Source organism: Canis lupus, chromosome 32, assembly GCF_048164855.1.
Source record: "Canis lupus baileyi chromosome 32, mCanLup2.hap1, whole genome shotgun sequence".
In the NCBI taxonomy this organism is placed as follows: Eukaryota; Metazoa; Chordata; class Mammalia; order Carnivora; family Canidae; genus Canis; species Canis lupus.
The window spans coordinates 25,293,040-25,309,949 of record NC_132869.1 but is presented as its reverse complement, the minus strand read 5'-3'; the positions used below and the strand labels follow the sequence as shown (position 1 = coordinate 25,309,949).

At 31.8% G+C, this 16,910-nt stretch overlaps 1 protein-coding gene across 25 annotated transcripts in view; it reads left to right on the top strand.

Annotated features, from left to right (window-relative positions):
• Positions 1–16,910, top strand: part of ZNF280D (zinc finger protein 280D) — a 293,959-nt gene that overhangs the window by 180,426 nt on the left and 96,623 nt on the right. For 14 of the 25 annotated variants that reach the window (XM_072808744.1, XR_012022602.1, XR_012022608.1 and 11 more), the window contains 4 exons: positions 6,378–6,423; positions 10,236–10,382; positions 13,131–13,196; positions 13,301–13,440. In XM_072808744.1, the coding sequence (XP_072664845.1) occupies positions 10,247–10,382; positions 13,131–13,196; positions 13,301–13,440 (342 nt within the window). In that variant the 5' untranslated portion in view covers positions 6,378–6,423; positions 10,236–10,246. Of the gene's footprint in view, positions 1–6,377; positions 6,424–6,535; positions 6,605–10,235; positions 10,383–13,130; positions 13,197–13,300; positions 13,441–13,499; positions 14,936–16,910 lie in introns of those variants that run through there. The other 11 variants (XM_072808741.1, XM_072808740.1, XM_072808756.1 and 8 more) reach the window with 8 other exon arrangements.

The following is a 16,910-nucleotide window of genomic DNA, read 5'->3' as shown; positions in this document are numbered from 1 at the left end:
GAATTTACTTGCTTTGAATAAACTAAAAAATTTTATCCTCACTATTGAACTTCAACCTAATTGCTTCATTCATTACATTGAACTTGAAAGTTTCTAGAAAATATTTGGGTATGGTAGGTTGATTACCAAAAGATTTATTCATAATACCAAAATGGCATTTCATAATTCAACATTCTCAATTAGAGCAGTTTTTTTTAACTGAAATAATAAGTCCCCTTTGTCTCTCTGTCTAGACAAAAATTTATATCCTTATACCAGATGGATATATTTATGATATTAGGGTTGGGGTCCTCGGAGATGTTGAGAGTGACCATTTTCAATTACATGATGCTTGAATTTTTCATATTTTTCTTTGGTGATCTGTCACATCTTGAGTTCACTTCATTTCCTGATATTTTAATTGTTCAATACTTAATACTAACAATACTATTAATTGTTTTGTTTTATGTTAGATGAAATCTGTGATTTTGGTCTTGTTCCTGGTGGAGGCAAATAGTATATGGCTGAAACCTCTGGCCTTTTAAGTGCCTAGATTTGAATCCTTGCTCTACTCTTGTGTTATTTTGAGCCAGGTACTTCACCTCTGTAATTGAGTTTCTACAGCTGTAGAGTGAGGATAAGAATAGTGTCTACCTCATAGAGTTTTTGAGAATTAGACAAAGTGATATATGCATTTAATTAATGTTAGCTAATAGTAATGATAATTGTTATAAATAATAATTTGTAATTATAACATGATAGTGTATAATAAAGTAGTTGTGTTGAAGCTCAACACTAGGAATGAAATTCTCTAGTTTACTCAAAACACGTAACTATTACTAATACTGTTACTGTTACCACTTGAGCCACAAAGAATAAGTTATCCTCTTTCCTACTTTCTCATGACAAATTTAAAAATAACTGTAAATAGCTTTCACTTCTACCACCCCATCCCATAGTCTCATGTTTCCTAGGTTAAATACCTTTAGTCCGTTGACCTAGACAGAGCTTTAATTTTAATTCATTATAATGGACATATGTTGCTTTTGCTCTCCAGCACCTTCCCTCCTACTTTGGTAACAGCATGATTTTCCTTTGGGAAAATCTTTATCTTACTGTTTTTTGTTTTTTTTTTTTTTTGTTTTGTTTGTTTGTTTGTTTGTTTAGTGGTTGGATTGTTGGATCTCTACCTCTGGTACTGGGGAGAGCATGGATGTAGGACTAAACCTAAGTGGTAATGTTTGGCTTTGGGAAAGGCATATGACTTAAGTTCTCCAATGAGAACTAGTCCTCTTGTTAGTGTACTCAAATTGAATGTTATGTTGGAGCTGGTATGTCTAGTTGTTCAAAGTGGGGAACCTCTTCTGATGGTAGAAACAACATAGAGAAAATGAAGTCCAGGAATGGAGCTTTATATATCATTGTTTAAATTGTACCTGTATTTAGTTCTGTAAGTGAGCCCGGAATTCTCTTTTTGCTTAAGCCAGTTTGAGTTGGGTTTTCTGTTACTTACAGTTGAAAGAGTCCTAGCCAATACACAATATGCCAAGTGGGGATCAGTTAGGAGAGAATGGAATAAAACCACTGTCTCTTTGATTATACAATCAAATTCTGTTATTTTGACACTGTATTACAAATCTGATCATAACAATTCTTGCTTAAAATCCCCTCATTGGCTTTCCATTGCTCTTAGGTTAAGGAAAAAAAATTCCTAGCGTGATCTGTGTAGTATTTTGTTTGACTTCTGTCTTACCTCCTATCATATACCTCCTTGCTTTTCTTTTTCACTCATACTAGTGTGTGGTTGAAATGTGCCCTTTTCAAGAATAAGTTTGATTTTTAACAGTAACCTGTTAACTGGACTGATTTTTTAAAAAGATAGGTACTTAGTTTTCTAACAGTAAAGCATTTTATTTTATTTTTCAAAAAATATTTATTCATGGGAGAGAGACAGAGAGAGGGAAGGAGAGAGAGAGAGAGAGAGAGAGAGAGACTGGCAGAGGGAGAAGCAGGCTCTCTGCTGGGAGCCTGACATGGGACTGGATCCCGGGTCTCCAGGATCACGCCCTGGGCTGAAGGCGGCGCTAAACCGCTGAGCCACCTGGGCTGCCCAAGCTTTTTAAAGAATAAGGGGCATAAAAGTGGAAAGTACTGCTTTGAAAATTTGTTTCATTTGCTTAATGTTTGTAAATAAATTTAATAAGTTAATTTCTTTATAAAATTTCATAAACACCTGAATTTTATGAAATCAAATTTTAGTTGTGTGTCTTTTTCAATTATCTAGAGTTTATTGCTTATGCTTTAATGTTTATATTTGTGTGATTTATATGCCAAGGTACACATCATCATTCTCTGTTTTGCTAACCCTGTTACAATTAATTTCCATGATGCAATCAATAGGTGATGCATATTAAGGTGATTTAAAAGTGGAATTTTTAAAATGACTCTCTGTCCTAAAAAGATTATGTATGTTGTTTTCTTTTTTTTTTGTATGTTTTTAAGATAACATTAAAATGAATTTTCTAGTATCACCTTGAGATAGTTGGAAATTCTTGAGAGATCACAGAACCAGGGTTGGAAATATTAGATTGTAACTCATAGTTAAAAACCTACTCTGAATCCTTAAAGCTCTATTCTTTCAGGATTAGAATTCTAAAATTATAGACCTCCATTTCAGTATGCCATTGGTCACAAAGACTGAAGAATTGTTTATACAATGAAATAGAGCATAAACCGAAGCTTTAAGTCAGTGGGAATGATTTGAATACCTGATTTTTTTTGTGGAATTTGTGAGAGGAAAAAAATGACAGATTAAACTTTTCTGAACAATGTTCTAGTGACCCTATGTCATCCAAATCACTCCACTGAAAAACTCTTCTCAGTAAAATTGTTCAAGGCTTAGTGTTTCTTACAGCTAGCTTGTTAATCTTATGCAAAATTTATGAGTTAGTTGAGCATTATTTGTATGTGCTATCTTTATTTTGAATAAAAATTCTCACTATTTAAATGATTATATTAATTTTGGTTTTATATTTTCCCTTTTATAAAACCAGATAATTTCTAAATGCTCAGCTAAGAGCTTGTAAATTCTAGTATAATAACAAAATTGTGATTTGCTCTTAGAGTTCTTGAAAATGATAGGAAGAACAGAGTTAAAAATTAAGATTGATTGGATGATTTCTGTATGTTAGGTACTGAGCTATGTGCTTTTTGTGTATTATCTGACATAATCTTCACTATAACTTTATGAAATAAGTTACATATAGTAAAGCAAGGCACAGAGTTTAACTTGCCCAACATCATACAGATAATAAATGATTGAGTCAGAATTTGAATGTGGAATTCAGTATTCACCATGTTTTACTGTTTATTGTTAATAAAATATTTAAAGTACACAGTATAGAGCTAAATTAAGCTATAGAGATTATTAGTTGAACTAAGAACGGAGACCCAGAATTGTAAAATGATTTGATTGAAACTGTAACAGTGCTGGGGCTATGACTTGGTTCTTTTGGCTCCTAGCCTAATGCTCTTTTTTTATGTGCACACTCTACAGTTGGGATTTGTGGAATTGCTTAATCTTTTATTGGAAAGTAAATAAACCCATATCTAGTACATAGCACACCTGTACTACCCTGTGTGCTTTATATACCAGATCAAATGCATTACCTTTATTTAACACAGTGATATTATATCAGGTGGTACCTATTAATGGATAAGAGTAAATTTTTCAAATTAAAAATTTAGATCTGCTTTTCCATTGATTTTTAAAATTTTTGTAGAAAAAATTAAGATACAGTTTTATGTATATATAAGCTGATACAAAAAATAGTAAAATAGGAATTAAAATTATTTGTATGAGCTGTCTCCAACAGTTAATGAATTATTTTCTAAAAAGTCTTTGATAAGTCAATTAATTGGAATTCATTTTTTTCTTCATAGAAACAGGTATATTAAATGTGGTTATGAAATGAGTCAGTAGCTGTAATTGAGCGTTCTCTTTTTCTGGCTGTTTTGGGGCTAAGTCTGAGCCATAGAAGCTATTAGAGATGTTTTGGAACTTTGAGATTCCCCGCTGCTTATCTTTGCTGGATATTCCACTTCAGTGGCCGCTGATTTAATCCTTCATAGAATTCCATGCCTTACCACCAAAATTCTGAAGTGGTGACCTGAGAGGTTTATATGGTGGTGGTTTTGGCATGCTTGCCAAAGGAATCCATGAAAGTGTTTGTTTATTAATCAGAACAAAATATTGTAGTGATTCTTTAGTCCAGTGTTGCACAGTAGGAATGTTCTGTAGCCGTACTAATACAGTAGCCACCAGCCACATGTGGCTTTGAGCATTTGAAATGTGGCTAGTAAAACTGATGAGCTGAATTTTAAATTTTATTTAATTCTAATTAGTTTAAACTTAAATAGTCACGTGTGACCAGTGGCTACTGTTATATTACACAGTACAGCTTTAGGCTGAGATTTTGGTTCTGTTTACATCTGAGGATTTCCATCTTTATCATGTGTTTGAGACGCTATCAGTTAGGGTTTTTAAGTAGGCTACTATGGTCCTTAAGCTTTTGAAAGTAGGTTATCTTAAAGTCATCTCTATCATAATAGGCAATAGATGTCTGTTCATATAGACAAGTCATTCATTAATTGAATATTTGTAAATTGAATACTAATTTCAGAGTTTTGGCGAGATATTTATATTATCACTTAGCAAAAAATATTATATGTATGTCAACTATGTAATATTCAATATAACCATTATTATAACTCAATATAACTACTAACAAAAAAATATATGAGTCTCATAAGCTGTGTAATTGTGGCTCTTAAAAAAATATTCTGTCAACTTGGTAGCAGTAGGTCCTTAACAGGAGCAAAAATTGCCACAAATTTATTTCCTTGACATATTCATAACACTGATATTAGTTTAGAGATAAACTACAACTATTCAAATAATTAAGTTAATGGGATTTAAATAGTCAGACTTCAGAACTTGGTGAATTCAGTTAAACACAAGACTCATTAGAGTCTCAAGGCACCTGGGTGGCTTTGTTGGTTAAGTGCCCCAACTTTTGATTTTGGTTCAGGTCATGATCTTGGGATCTTGGGGTCGAGCCTCATGTGAGGCTCTGTGCTCAGTAGGGGAGTCAGCTTGAAGATTCTTTCTGCCCCTCTCTCCCTCTGCCTCCCTTCCACTCATATTCTCTGTCTCAATCAATCAATATTTTTTTTAAAAAAAGATTCATTAGAGTCTTGTGATAGTAGCTAAAACATTTACAAGAGTAACTTCTGAGGTTAATAGTTATTTTTCCCTGTGGATTAATGTATCCAAATAAATTGGGAAACTAAAACGCAGGAAAATTGGCTGAGGATAAGAGAAATATAAAGATTGAATGAGTGTGCATTGTAGTATTTTATGGTTTCTATCTAGTTTTTATCTTTTTCTGCTTTATAACTAAAACTTACTTTAAAAATTTATAAATTCTGTAAAATTTATGCTGTTACATGTGTGGGAATCCAGAATAATTCTTGTTTTAAATAAATGAATTAAAATTTCTTTTTGATAATTTTTATTCTACTAGCAGTTTTTCAATCCCAAAAAAATATAGATATATTAGATTATAAATTTCTGAAGGCAAGGACTGTGACTGATTCATCTTTTTTTTTTCCCTAGAACTTAGCATGTTATCTGAATAGTTATATTTTTTAGGCTTATTTATTTCTTTAATAATCTATACCCAGCCTGGGGCTCAAACCCACAACCCTGAGAACAAGAGTCGTATGCTCTTCTGACGAAACCAACCAAGCGCCCCAATGAGTAGTTATTTTTGAATGAATTATTCTGTGATGAAATATGTCCAATTCATTTTCTTTCCCTTTTAATATCTTTGATTAAAAAACAAAAATATAAACTAAAATTTATTCAAAGTTATATATATATATATATTTTTTGAGTAATACCCAATCATTTTGTTCTGTGAAAAGACACGGAAGTGGTTGTCGGGCTCAAAGTTATATTTTCTTGTGGAAATAGTTACATTTATATCTGAAATGTGAATAGATTACAGTTAAAGATTAGTATCACTTATATTTGAAAATTCACTTACTAAAACAATACATCATGAAGTGATTACTCATTTTTACAAAAGGATACTTCAAAAAATTATTTGTAAGTTAATAATTCAGACTTCTTCCAAGTAGTGAGTGCTTATTAGAGTCAACATTTTATTTACTAAATTTGGGTTCATTCAAGAATGAAAAAGTTATATAAAGTGAGTTGCAAGTCTGTCAGACATATCAAACTTAAAAATTGAGCTTTTCATAGGAAAAAAATTCAAATATGTACATTTAATTTAATGAGATCCATTCTAATACTAGGTATCTTTATTTTATAGGAAGGAAAACTGAGATATAAATTGCTTTCTTGTCTGGAGTCACATGGTGAGTTTCAAGATCAAAATTAGATCCAAGAATTTCTGAACCCCAAGTTTCATGTTTCAATATTTGGCTTTACTTAACGTGACTCATAAAATTGACTGATATCATGTGTCAGTACTTAGGTGACAATTTACAGAAAGTCAACTCTGCAACTTGATGGGCGACAACCCTTTTCAGCCAAAAAGTAAGTGTTGCTGCCACAACTGATACTAGTATACATATATGTGGCTTTTGTACTGATAAATTTGCTTCAATAGAGAGGAGAGGTAGGCACATTTTCTAAAAGACAAAAAAAACCTTAGTTATTAGAGTAACAAATGCTCACATAAGAAACAATGTAAATTAAAAACTGAGTAAAGTAGGAATGAAGTGTTTTTTCTTCTTATGCCCAGTGATTTGTATTAATTTGGTATACATAATTACCTATGTTTCTTTTATGCATAGACAAAAAATAATTATTTCTAAAAAGCATAAAACTGTTATGTATCTTTAAAGTATTTTTTTTTTCTTAACAGTATATCCTGGATGTATTGATAGTGTCAGGGTCCTAAGAAGAATGAGGAAGACCTTTGTATTGTTTGCTAGGCTTCTATAAAGGAGTACCATAGACTGGATGGCTTAAATAACAGAAATTTATTTCAGAATTTCTCACAGATTTGGGGACTAGAAGTATAAGATGAAAATGTTGGCAGGGTTGATTTCTTTTGAGGGCCATGGAGGAAGGATCTGTACCAGGCCTCTCTTTGGCTTATAGATGGCCATATGCTTCCTATATCTTTAGATGGTCTTACCTCCAAGCATGTATCCATGTCCTGAACTTACCTTTTACTGAATTAGCGCTTACCCTAGTAACTTCATTTTAACCTTATCACCTCTTTAAAGATCCTGTCTCCAAATAAAGGAATATTGTGAGATACTGATGGTGAGGACTTTAACATATGAATATTGGAAAAACACAGTTCAGCCCATAACAAACTAAGTGGAAACTTATTATCCATATACCATGAGTTCCCCTGATTTTTAAAAATTAGACATTGACTGACCACTTAGTTTCCTAGTCCATACATTGTTATATACTATGTGCCTACTGCCTATCTAGTGTTTAGAAGGAAATATACTTCAAAGAACTGTTTGGTTTTGGGACATGTAATAATATTTTTAATCATTTGGCTTGGAGAATTCTGTATGATTAATAAAACAATATAGTTTAGAAAAGAGTTCATGATGTTCATGACATTTGGGAAAATGGGAAGCCCCTTTTTTGGTAGATGGACTATTAATATTTAAATAATGTTAAGACAGAAAATAATTTGTGACATAGTTTTATATAAAGGAAAAAATTTAAAAATTTATAAAAGAATAGCTCTTAATATGATATGGTATTTCCTTTGTATGCCATCTCCAAAGCATTGGTTCAGTTAGTATCTTTTACAAACTGGTAGAACATTGTCCTAATTTTCAGTTAAAAGTAGAAGTGCTATTATTTTAATATGATAAAAACTTACCCTTAGAAATGACTATATTTAGATGATAAATGAAAGATGTTATCAAAGCTTGAATGCTGGAGGGGTTTTTTGTTTTAAATAGACCACTTCATTCTGTGTATCTAGTTATATCCACTTATATCCATCTCTGCTGTTACTACGTTAGTTTAGGCCTTCAGTACTGTTTCTCTTCTTCCCCTCTTCCTTTCCACCTTTTTTCTTTCCATTTTAACTTAAAGCAATATATGCACATAATTTAAAAAGTCAATCTGAAAAAGCTTTAAGTGGCTTAATGATAGTTTCTCAAAGAGTGCTTATGTGCATATATGCATTTATGTTGTGCTGTCTGTTGCATAATCAGGTTTAACCATTTTCTAATAATGTTCTATCATGAGGGTTTTTGCTTTCTTAGAGCTACCCCTTCCTTCCCTCCAACTATCTTCCAATATAATATCTCAATATTTGATTTAATCCATAGTCGATGTATTCATTATGACTATAATAAATGCTCTTCACTGATGAGCATGGTAATATGCTTTTAATATGCTATTATACATATAATACACATATTTACCCTTCTCTCCCATCCTTTCTGCTTCCCTTTCTTTCTTTTTTCTCATTTATCCAGCAATTAATGCTTTTTATGTTTTTTCATTTTCTGTGTTGTATTAAAATCTGTAGGCACGTCTTCCCACACATGCCTCTCAATTCAGTTTTCTACACAGTAAAACTTGTCAGGTAATCTAAAACATTTTAGTCATCTTCTCTTTGGTGTCCTAGAGACATTACCTCCTGAAGTACAGTTCTAATCTAGTTTGGACTGGTTGTTTTCTGGTCTGCTGAACAACTATTGTCTTGGGACTTTGTATTGTATTGAATACTGTGTTTTCTATATTCCTGTGTCGTCTTCTTTCTTAGTTAAGTCTCATATATTTTTATGGATTCTGTAGTAGATTCCTGAGAAAAGTTACGTGGGAAATAAATCTTGTATGATGTTGCTATTCTTTATTCTCACACTTGATGAAAGTTTGGGTAAAGAATTCTTTATTAAAAAATAATTTTGGTAAAAAATTATTTAAGTATTATTTACTGTCTTCTGCTAAAGTGTTATTCTATACTTCTTATTATTCTTGACCTTTTGTATATGAATGGTTCTTCCCACTTCACCCCAAAAACCCCCACCCCATAGATCTGAGATATTCTCTTTATCTCTTTTGTTCTGAAATTTCATGATGATATGTCTCAATGTCACTTTTTTCTTGATCTCATTGTGCTATGTACCGAGTGAGGCCTTACAACCTAGAGATCTGTTTTTCAATCTAGGAAGTTTTCTTGTATTATTTCTTTGATAACCTACTCTCTGATTTTTTTTTTTATTCTTCTCTTTCTGTAAATTTTATTAGGTGAATGTTTTACTTTGAAATTGATTTTCTGGCAACCTTGTGTCCTCTTCTCTATTTAGTTTATACCTGTGTTTGTGTGTGTGTGTTTTTCTCTTTTTCTCTTAGTTCCACCTCTGGGGATATTTTGATTTTTTTAAAAAAAACAAATTAAAAAATTTTGGCTATCATATTGTTATATTTTTTGTTTTCTGAATATTTTATAACATTCTTATCTAATATCTCTAAAGATACTAATTATATTTTCTTTAATATTTTTCTTACTCTCTGCATTATCTCTTTTTCATAGGATTATTTATCTTTTTTATTGATTTGGCCTAAAATGAGGTTTTCCTGAAATTTTTGGTACTTGTTCATTAATATTTACATTCTTCCCAGGAGCTCTGTGCTTGGTCAGAACTTCTAGGTGGTGTATGTTCGTATTTACTGCATGTTCTTTGATCTGTTTCTTTAAATAAGAAATGTCTAATTTGCCCTGGCTGGAAAAAGTCTCACTTTATTCCCTTATTTTAGTCTAGCACCTCATCCCTGCTTTGTGCCTGTAATTACTGAATTTGATTCAGTTTTTTAAATATATCTCCTATAAGCTGCCTCTTATTCTTAGTTTATCTCCCCTTTATTAATTCTCTTTCCCCCAGGTCTAATCCTTTTTGTAATAAAATTATATTCTAGGCATATGACTGGAACTCATTTTGACTGTTTCATGTAAATAAATCTGTCAACCATTATCTTTTTATCTAAATGTATTAGTTTGTATCTTAGAAAGTGAGCTCTAAGTTTCTCACTGTTGCTGCCATGCACTAACTACAAATATCAAATCACAAATTGCTATTAGGGCTATTAAAGTAGATCTTAAATATACTGTAAATTTTTTAATGTATTTATTTTTCTTTTGGAAAATAAGGTTTGCTTCTCTTCTTTTGAAAATTAGATAATTCAAAAATGGCAGAACTCTTTATGGAATGTGAAGAAGAAGAGTTAGAACCATGGCAGAAGAAAGTAAAAGAGGTTGAGGATGATGATGATGATGAGCCAATCTTTGTTGGAGAGATATCAAGTTCAAAACCAGCAATTTCAAGTAAGCACTTACTGTTAGTGGAGCCAGTTTTTATAAAATATTGTTTCTAATGGAAAAACTTGTGAACTGCCTTATAAGGTGCTTTATATCCTTGTTCCTCTGTAAGAAGTTAGAGATGAAAGATTTGGTGAGAGGTGAGTAAGAATTGAAGAATCAGGGTAAGGACATGATTGGGAACTTGAGGAGGGAGCCAAGAGGTTAAAATATTAGATATGAGGAAAAGAAATAGGCTAAGGTTAGTTGGTATCATTGGAGGTCTCTAAAATTGGAAATCATAATTTTTAGTGGAGCCAAAAGTAATGTTTATCTGTTTATTTTTTTCCTACTTAAACCTAGAACTAGAGAAATGGAAGAGGTTAGAATACTTTCCTTCAAATGTCACAATATACTAAATAAGTTTTAGTCTCAGATAGTCTCCTATCTGAGACACATCCAGGCAACTGCAGTGTCATCCATACATTGCTACAAAATGTATATGCAGGGAATAATTGCAGTCTCTAGCCTGAGTGCCAACAAGGACTGCAGCTTCTGACCACATTCATCTTCCACCAACTCACATTTTTATTCATGAAAGAGAAGATCACTGTCTACAGCCACTGTACTTGGAAGATGTAGCAGTTAGTTAATACTTAAATCTTTTATGGCTTTCTAGCAGAATATTTTGGTACTTTTGCGGAGTATTAGATTTTAGTTAGAGTAGTTGGATTTTATGTTATTAGAATGTTAAAAGCAAAGACCAAAGGCACTTTCTAAATTGTCCACACAAGAACATAAAAAAGTACAGAGAAATAACAAATTTTAGGAGAGAAAGAGAAAATAGATCATTTCCCATTGCATGTACATGTTTATTTGTTTGCTTGTTTAAGCCAGGTGAGTTTGCCAAAGAATATGACCAGTGTAATAGTTTTCTTACCAAGGCAGTGCTTAAAAGTGTGAATAAGAGACTACTATTAAATTTTCTAAAGCCTGGTTTTTTGTTCTCTTGCTTCTACACTTGGAATGGCACCTCTATTCAGTTTTATCAGAGGAAGAATCAGTTAACCAATTAAATTCTCAATACCATTTCCTGTGGCAGATTGATAATCTCTTAGGTTCTAAGTGGAATACCACTTCGATTATAAATTGAACTAGGCATGATGGCATGCTTGTTTTTTTTTTTAATTAATTAATTTAATTAAAAAATTTTTTTAATTGGAGTTTAATTTGCCAACATTTAGCTTAACACCCAGTGCTCATCCCGCCAAGTGCCCCCCTCAGTGCCCTTCACCCAGTCACCCCAACCCCCCGCCTACCTCCCTTTGATGGCATGCTTGTTGATGATAGTGGAACATAATTATATATTCTCTTAATTACTATTTCTATTCATTGTGATCATTTTATACTGAAATATTACTATATTATAAAATAGTTATTCAAATTCTCTTATTGAAAAAAGTAACAAAGATCAAATTGAATTATACCAATTGTAGAAGACTGTTAACAGTATTCAACTAGAACAATGTATATTAGTTTTAAGATAATTCTGTCAAAAAGGAGACTGACCCCAGTAAAAATTCGTTTCTGGACTGTTAAGATGCAGAGTTTAAGTGAATTTATTGTTTATGTGCAAGCCATAAAATATTGTAATATATGGAATATGAGTTAAGAGTTTGTATAGAACTGCTAGAAAGGAGGGCAAAACCTGTGTTTTGTAGAATACAGCCACTGAGAAGTATTTTAGCCAATAGTTCTTTGATGGTTTGAGTAATACTTAATCTTGAATTTCTGAATGAAAATGGTGTCAAGTTGTTTAAGGAGGCTTTTATTCTGTAAGACATAGACTGTGCTTAGGTATAGAGCACTGCTTTGCCATTGTCAGAAAACAATCCTACTTTTGTGTGGCCCTTTACTTTGTAGAGTTATTTTATGGGATCTGGTTCTTTTTTTACTGTGAGGAAAAGGCAATTTTTATGAGGTTTGGTACTTGTTTGTGCTTTTTCCTTTTGTAGCCAACAATTTTTGGCAAATCTCCACTCTTCCCAATTTTAGTTTGACTACCAAATAATCTAGGAGTTAGAGTTTACATGCATGGCAGAATCAGGACCCGAAAATTCTATTAGACTCAGATTGACTTCTGGTATACTTGTAGATTTGAATCCTCTTAAGTTATGAAATACTCTGATAAACAATATTTTAGTTTGCAATCTCTGCTAGTTTTTCCCTTTTTAGAACTCAAGATTAATGCTGCAGATAATCCAGTGAGATCCCTCATAATGATACTTTCAAGGAAGGTATGAATGGGTTATGAAGGTAGAATAGGGGCTTGATTTTGAGTGATAGGAACTTGAGTTTATGTATAGCTCTGTCAACACTCAAAGAAAGAAAAAAAACACTCAAAGAAAGATATATACACTAATTATAGGTTGTATATACATACATTTTTGGAAGATTTTTGCTAATTATGTAGACTATTTCTTTGTAGAAAGTTTGACTTCTCTGTAGTCAGATTTATCATTCTTTTACTTCTGGCTTTTGGATTTTGAGTTACAGTTAGAAAGGTGGTTCTTATCCTATAAAACAAGGCTAAGAATCTTATTTCTTTAGTAGATGATGATATATATGTTTCAGATTAACTGTATACTTAGGTTAACAATAACATATATACTCCTTCCAGGAATCTATTTGATTGTTTTCAGTTCATGATTTCTATTATCTTAGCATATATTTTATTCAAGTAATAAATTTTAAAATAAATATAATTTTTTGTAGATATTTTGAATAGAGTAAACCCCAGCTCATATTCAAGGGGAATAAAGAATGGTGCACTTAGTCGAGGTACAGTATTATTTTATTTTACTATTTTATTTTGAAAGTGAAGCATTTTGATATCATTGATTATATAAAAATATATTTAATGTTTTATATAATTTTCAATACAGGTATTACTGCTGCATTCAAGCCTACAAGTCAACACTACACGAACCCAACATCAAATCCAGTGGCTGCCTCACCAGTAAACTTTCATCCTGAATCTAGATCTTCAGATAGTTCTGTTATTGTTCAGCCTTTGTCTAAACCTGTAAGTGTTTCTGAAATTACACAGCTCAGCGATACGTTGGATATTCCTTAATAGTTTAAACAATGCCAATTAAAATGCTGGATTGTCATGGGTAGTTATCCAATAGAAACATAATTAGAATCAGAAAATGTCACCATCTTTATGGTAGCTTAGCCAGTACCCAGAGTAATAACTGCAGGAACTACCCATCCCGCTTGTTCCTAAATCAGGTAACATGCTTAAATAGGTAAAGTATAGAAAATTGTGTTATCAAAACATGAATAAAAGTATAATGATTATTGCATAATGGCAAACTATTTAAGATTGTAAACTGGGTCAATTATCCTTGGCTCTTAACTGGAAAAACTTTTGAGAGGAAGTTATTCAGAAAATATGTCTTCATAATTTAGTTTAAAAAACTCTTGACAGAAAGTAATAGTTAATGGTAACGGTTAATATTTATTGAGTTGATATTTTTGTGTAAGACTTTGTTCTAAATGCTATACATAAATTAGTCATTTAATTCTTAAATGTCCCTGTGAAATATACACTATTATTAATCCTGTTTTATAGTTGAGGAAATTGAGGCTCACAGAGGTTAAATTATTCATTCAAAGTCACACAGCTGACAAAATGATAGATCTGGGATTTAAATCCAGAGTAAGCCATAATTTATATGTATTTATATACATATATATATATGTGTGTGTGTGTATAAATATTACTTAAAATGGAACCATTGCCTTAGTGCAGCAGATTTCAGTGTGTAGTGTTCAGTCCCCTCGGGTTCCCCTGAGACTCTTTCATGGGTTTGGAAGTCAATACTATTGTCATAATAATACAAAGACACTATTTGCCTTTTCCACCATGTTGACATAGGCGTTGATGATGCAGAAGTTCTGGTGGGTAAACTGCTAGTGCCTTAGTATAGATCAAAACAATGCACCAAAAAAACCAAAAAAACAAAAAAACAAACAAAAAAAAAAACAATGCACCAAGCTGTATGAGCAGCTTTTGTATTCATACCCACCATGCACTCCCAATAAAATATATTCACACTTGTTTTCTTTAGTGAAGTATTAGCATTGTTATTAATTTTGTTAAATCTCTACCTTTGGAATATGTATCTTTTAAAAATATTTTATATGATGAAATGGATAGTATGCAAAAGCACTTCTGTGTCAGAAATTTAATGGTTATCTTGAGGAGAAGCACTTGTTTGATTGAATTGTGAGCTAAAGTACCCACTTTCTAAAAATAGAAGACTACTTTTACTTGTAAGAATGACTCAAACAATGGTGAATTACTTATTTTTGTGTATCAATATTACCAGAAACAATGGTTTAAAATTACACACATTTATTATCTCATAGTTTCTGTAAGTCAGGAGTCAGGTCATGGCTTAGCTGGATCCTCTGCTTCAGGGTTTCACAAGGCTACATTCAAGGTGTGGACTCTAAGGATGCAGTCTCATCTGAAGCTTGACTGGAGAAGTATCTGCTTCCAAGTTCTCATGGTAATTGGCAACATTCAATTTTTTAAGGGTTGTCAAACTGAGAGTCTCACTATTATACTGGCTTTTGGCTGGCTTTGCCAAGTGGGTCTTCCCAGCATGGATTCTTACTTAAAGCCCACAAAAGAGAGAATCCTTAGCAGAATGGCATTATAATCTTATGTAATATAATCATGTACACAAAATCATGTATATCCTGTAATCCTGCATTTTGTTGGTTAGAAGCAAGTCAAATGTCTTACCCACACTGAAAGAGAGGGAATCATACAGGACATGAACACCAGAGGGTGGGGATCATGGAGGCCATTTAGAGTCTGTTTTACATACATAATTCGGTCCTGGTTATTTGACAGACATTTCCTTAAAACTGAACAAAGTGCACACTTGAAGGAAAACAACTGATAGCATTTCTTGCCAGTTATAAAATTGAGCTTTCAAGCACAAATTAGAATTTTGGAAAACTTCTGTCTGCCACTATGATGTTGACAGCTTCCCAGTACTGAAAGACTTTTCTGCTTGGTGGTGCAATTAACAAATGCGATTTTTTCATATTTAATGAATTCTGTCAACATTTGGAAGATCAGCATAATCCAAAGAAACCAGTATTTTCGAAATAAACCAGTGCATCATGTTACAAAATCATGCAGGTATGAGATAGACCAATGAATTTTAACAAAGTACAGAAAGTCTAGTAATTAGGAATCAGATGCCACATTGCAGTAAACCTTTAAGAAAATACCAGCTGTTGAATTTTGATGTAGTATCAAAGAAGTATATCCATAGTTATCCTAAATTTCTATTAAAATACTACTACTCCCTTTTAAAACTATATATCTTTATAAAGTCAAATTTTCTCTATATTTTTCAAACAAAATATGTCCTATCAGATTGAAAGCAGAAGCAGATATGAAACTGCAATGGTTTTTGATTAAGCTGGACATTAAAGAGATTTTCAAAAATGTAAAACAGTACCACTCTTATTCACTAATTTCTTTGTGTTTGCAAGATAGTCACTTTTCATAAAAATGTTATTTATGTTAATGTGTAATGGGTTTATTGTTACTTTAAATAAATAAATATTTTAAAAAATTTCTCTGTTTTAATTTCTAACATGGTGTAAATATCAACAGATAGAACCCAAATAAAAAAAAAACTCTTGGGTACTCCATAACTTTTAAATGTGTAAAGGGGTCCTGAAACCAAGGAGTTAGAGTACTAAAATAAAAGTTACCCAAAATGTAAAGATTATTTGCTATTAATTGGAATTTAATTAACTCACTGGTTTTTTCATGCTTATTGTAAGCAATTTAGCATTGGCTTTAGAGAAATCATAAATTTTAATGAAAATTTTTGTTCTTTTCACAGTAATTCCCTATTGTCTAAGATAGCACCTGTAAATTTTCTTGCAAATATTCAAGTTCAAAACTAGGCTTGAATCCAAATATTTTTATAGGAATAATCCATTTTTCCTATATTTCATATCATATTAGTATTAGGCAATCTACAGATCTTTTAGCACTAAAAATTGATATTTTGGGGTATTATTTTTCATTGAAGAGTTACTTTAATTGTAATTTATGTAACAAAAGGAAGGCTGTAGTATTTAAATCTGTGGCTAAGTAAATTCAACTCCCACTTCTGTTTTGAAGATGTTATATATCCTAAAATAAATGTTTAGACAAATGTTTCTCTCTCCCTGAGTTGTTATTACTTGAGATAATTACTATCTGAAATAATAAAAAATAGTGATATAAGCCCTGGACCAATAGTTTAAAAAACTTAAATTGAAATAAGAGACTTAAGTACTGATTCAGCCTTGTTAATAAGAATTGTTGAAACCTCTCTGAGCCTCGTTTTCTTCATTTCTAAAAAGAGAGCTTTTACCCAGACCACTGATTCTCAATTTTGGATCCTAAGATTCTGCAGGTTATTCCTAATATTTTAAAAGATGGGAAGCTACCTAAAATGTAAAGATTTT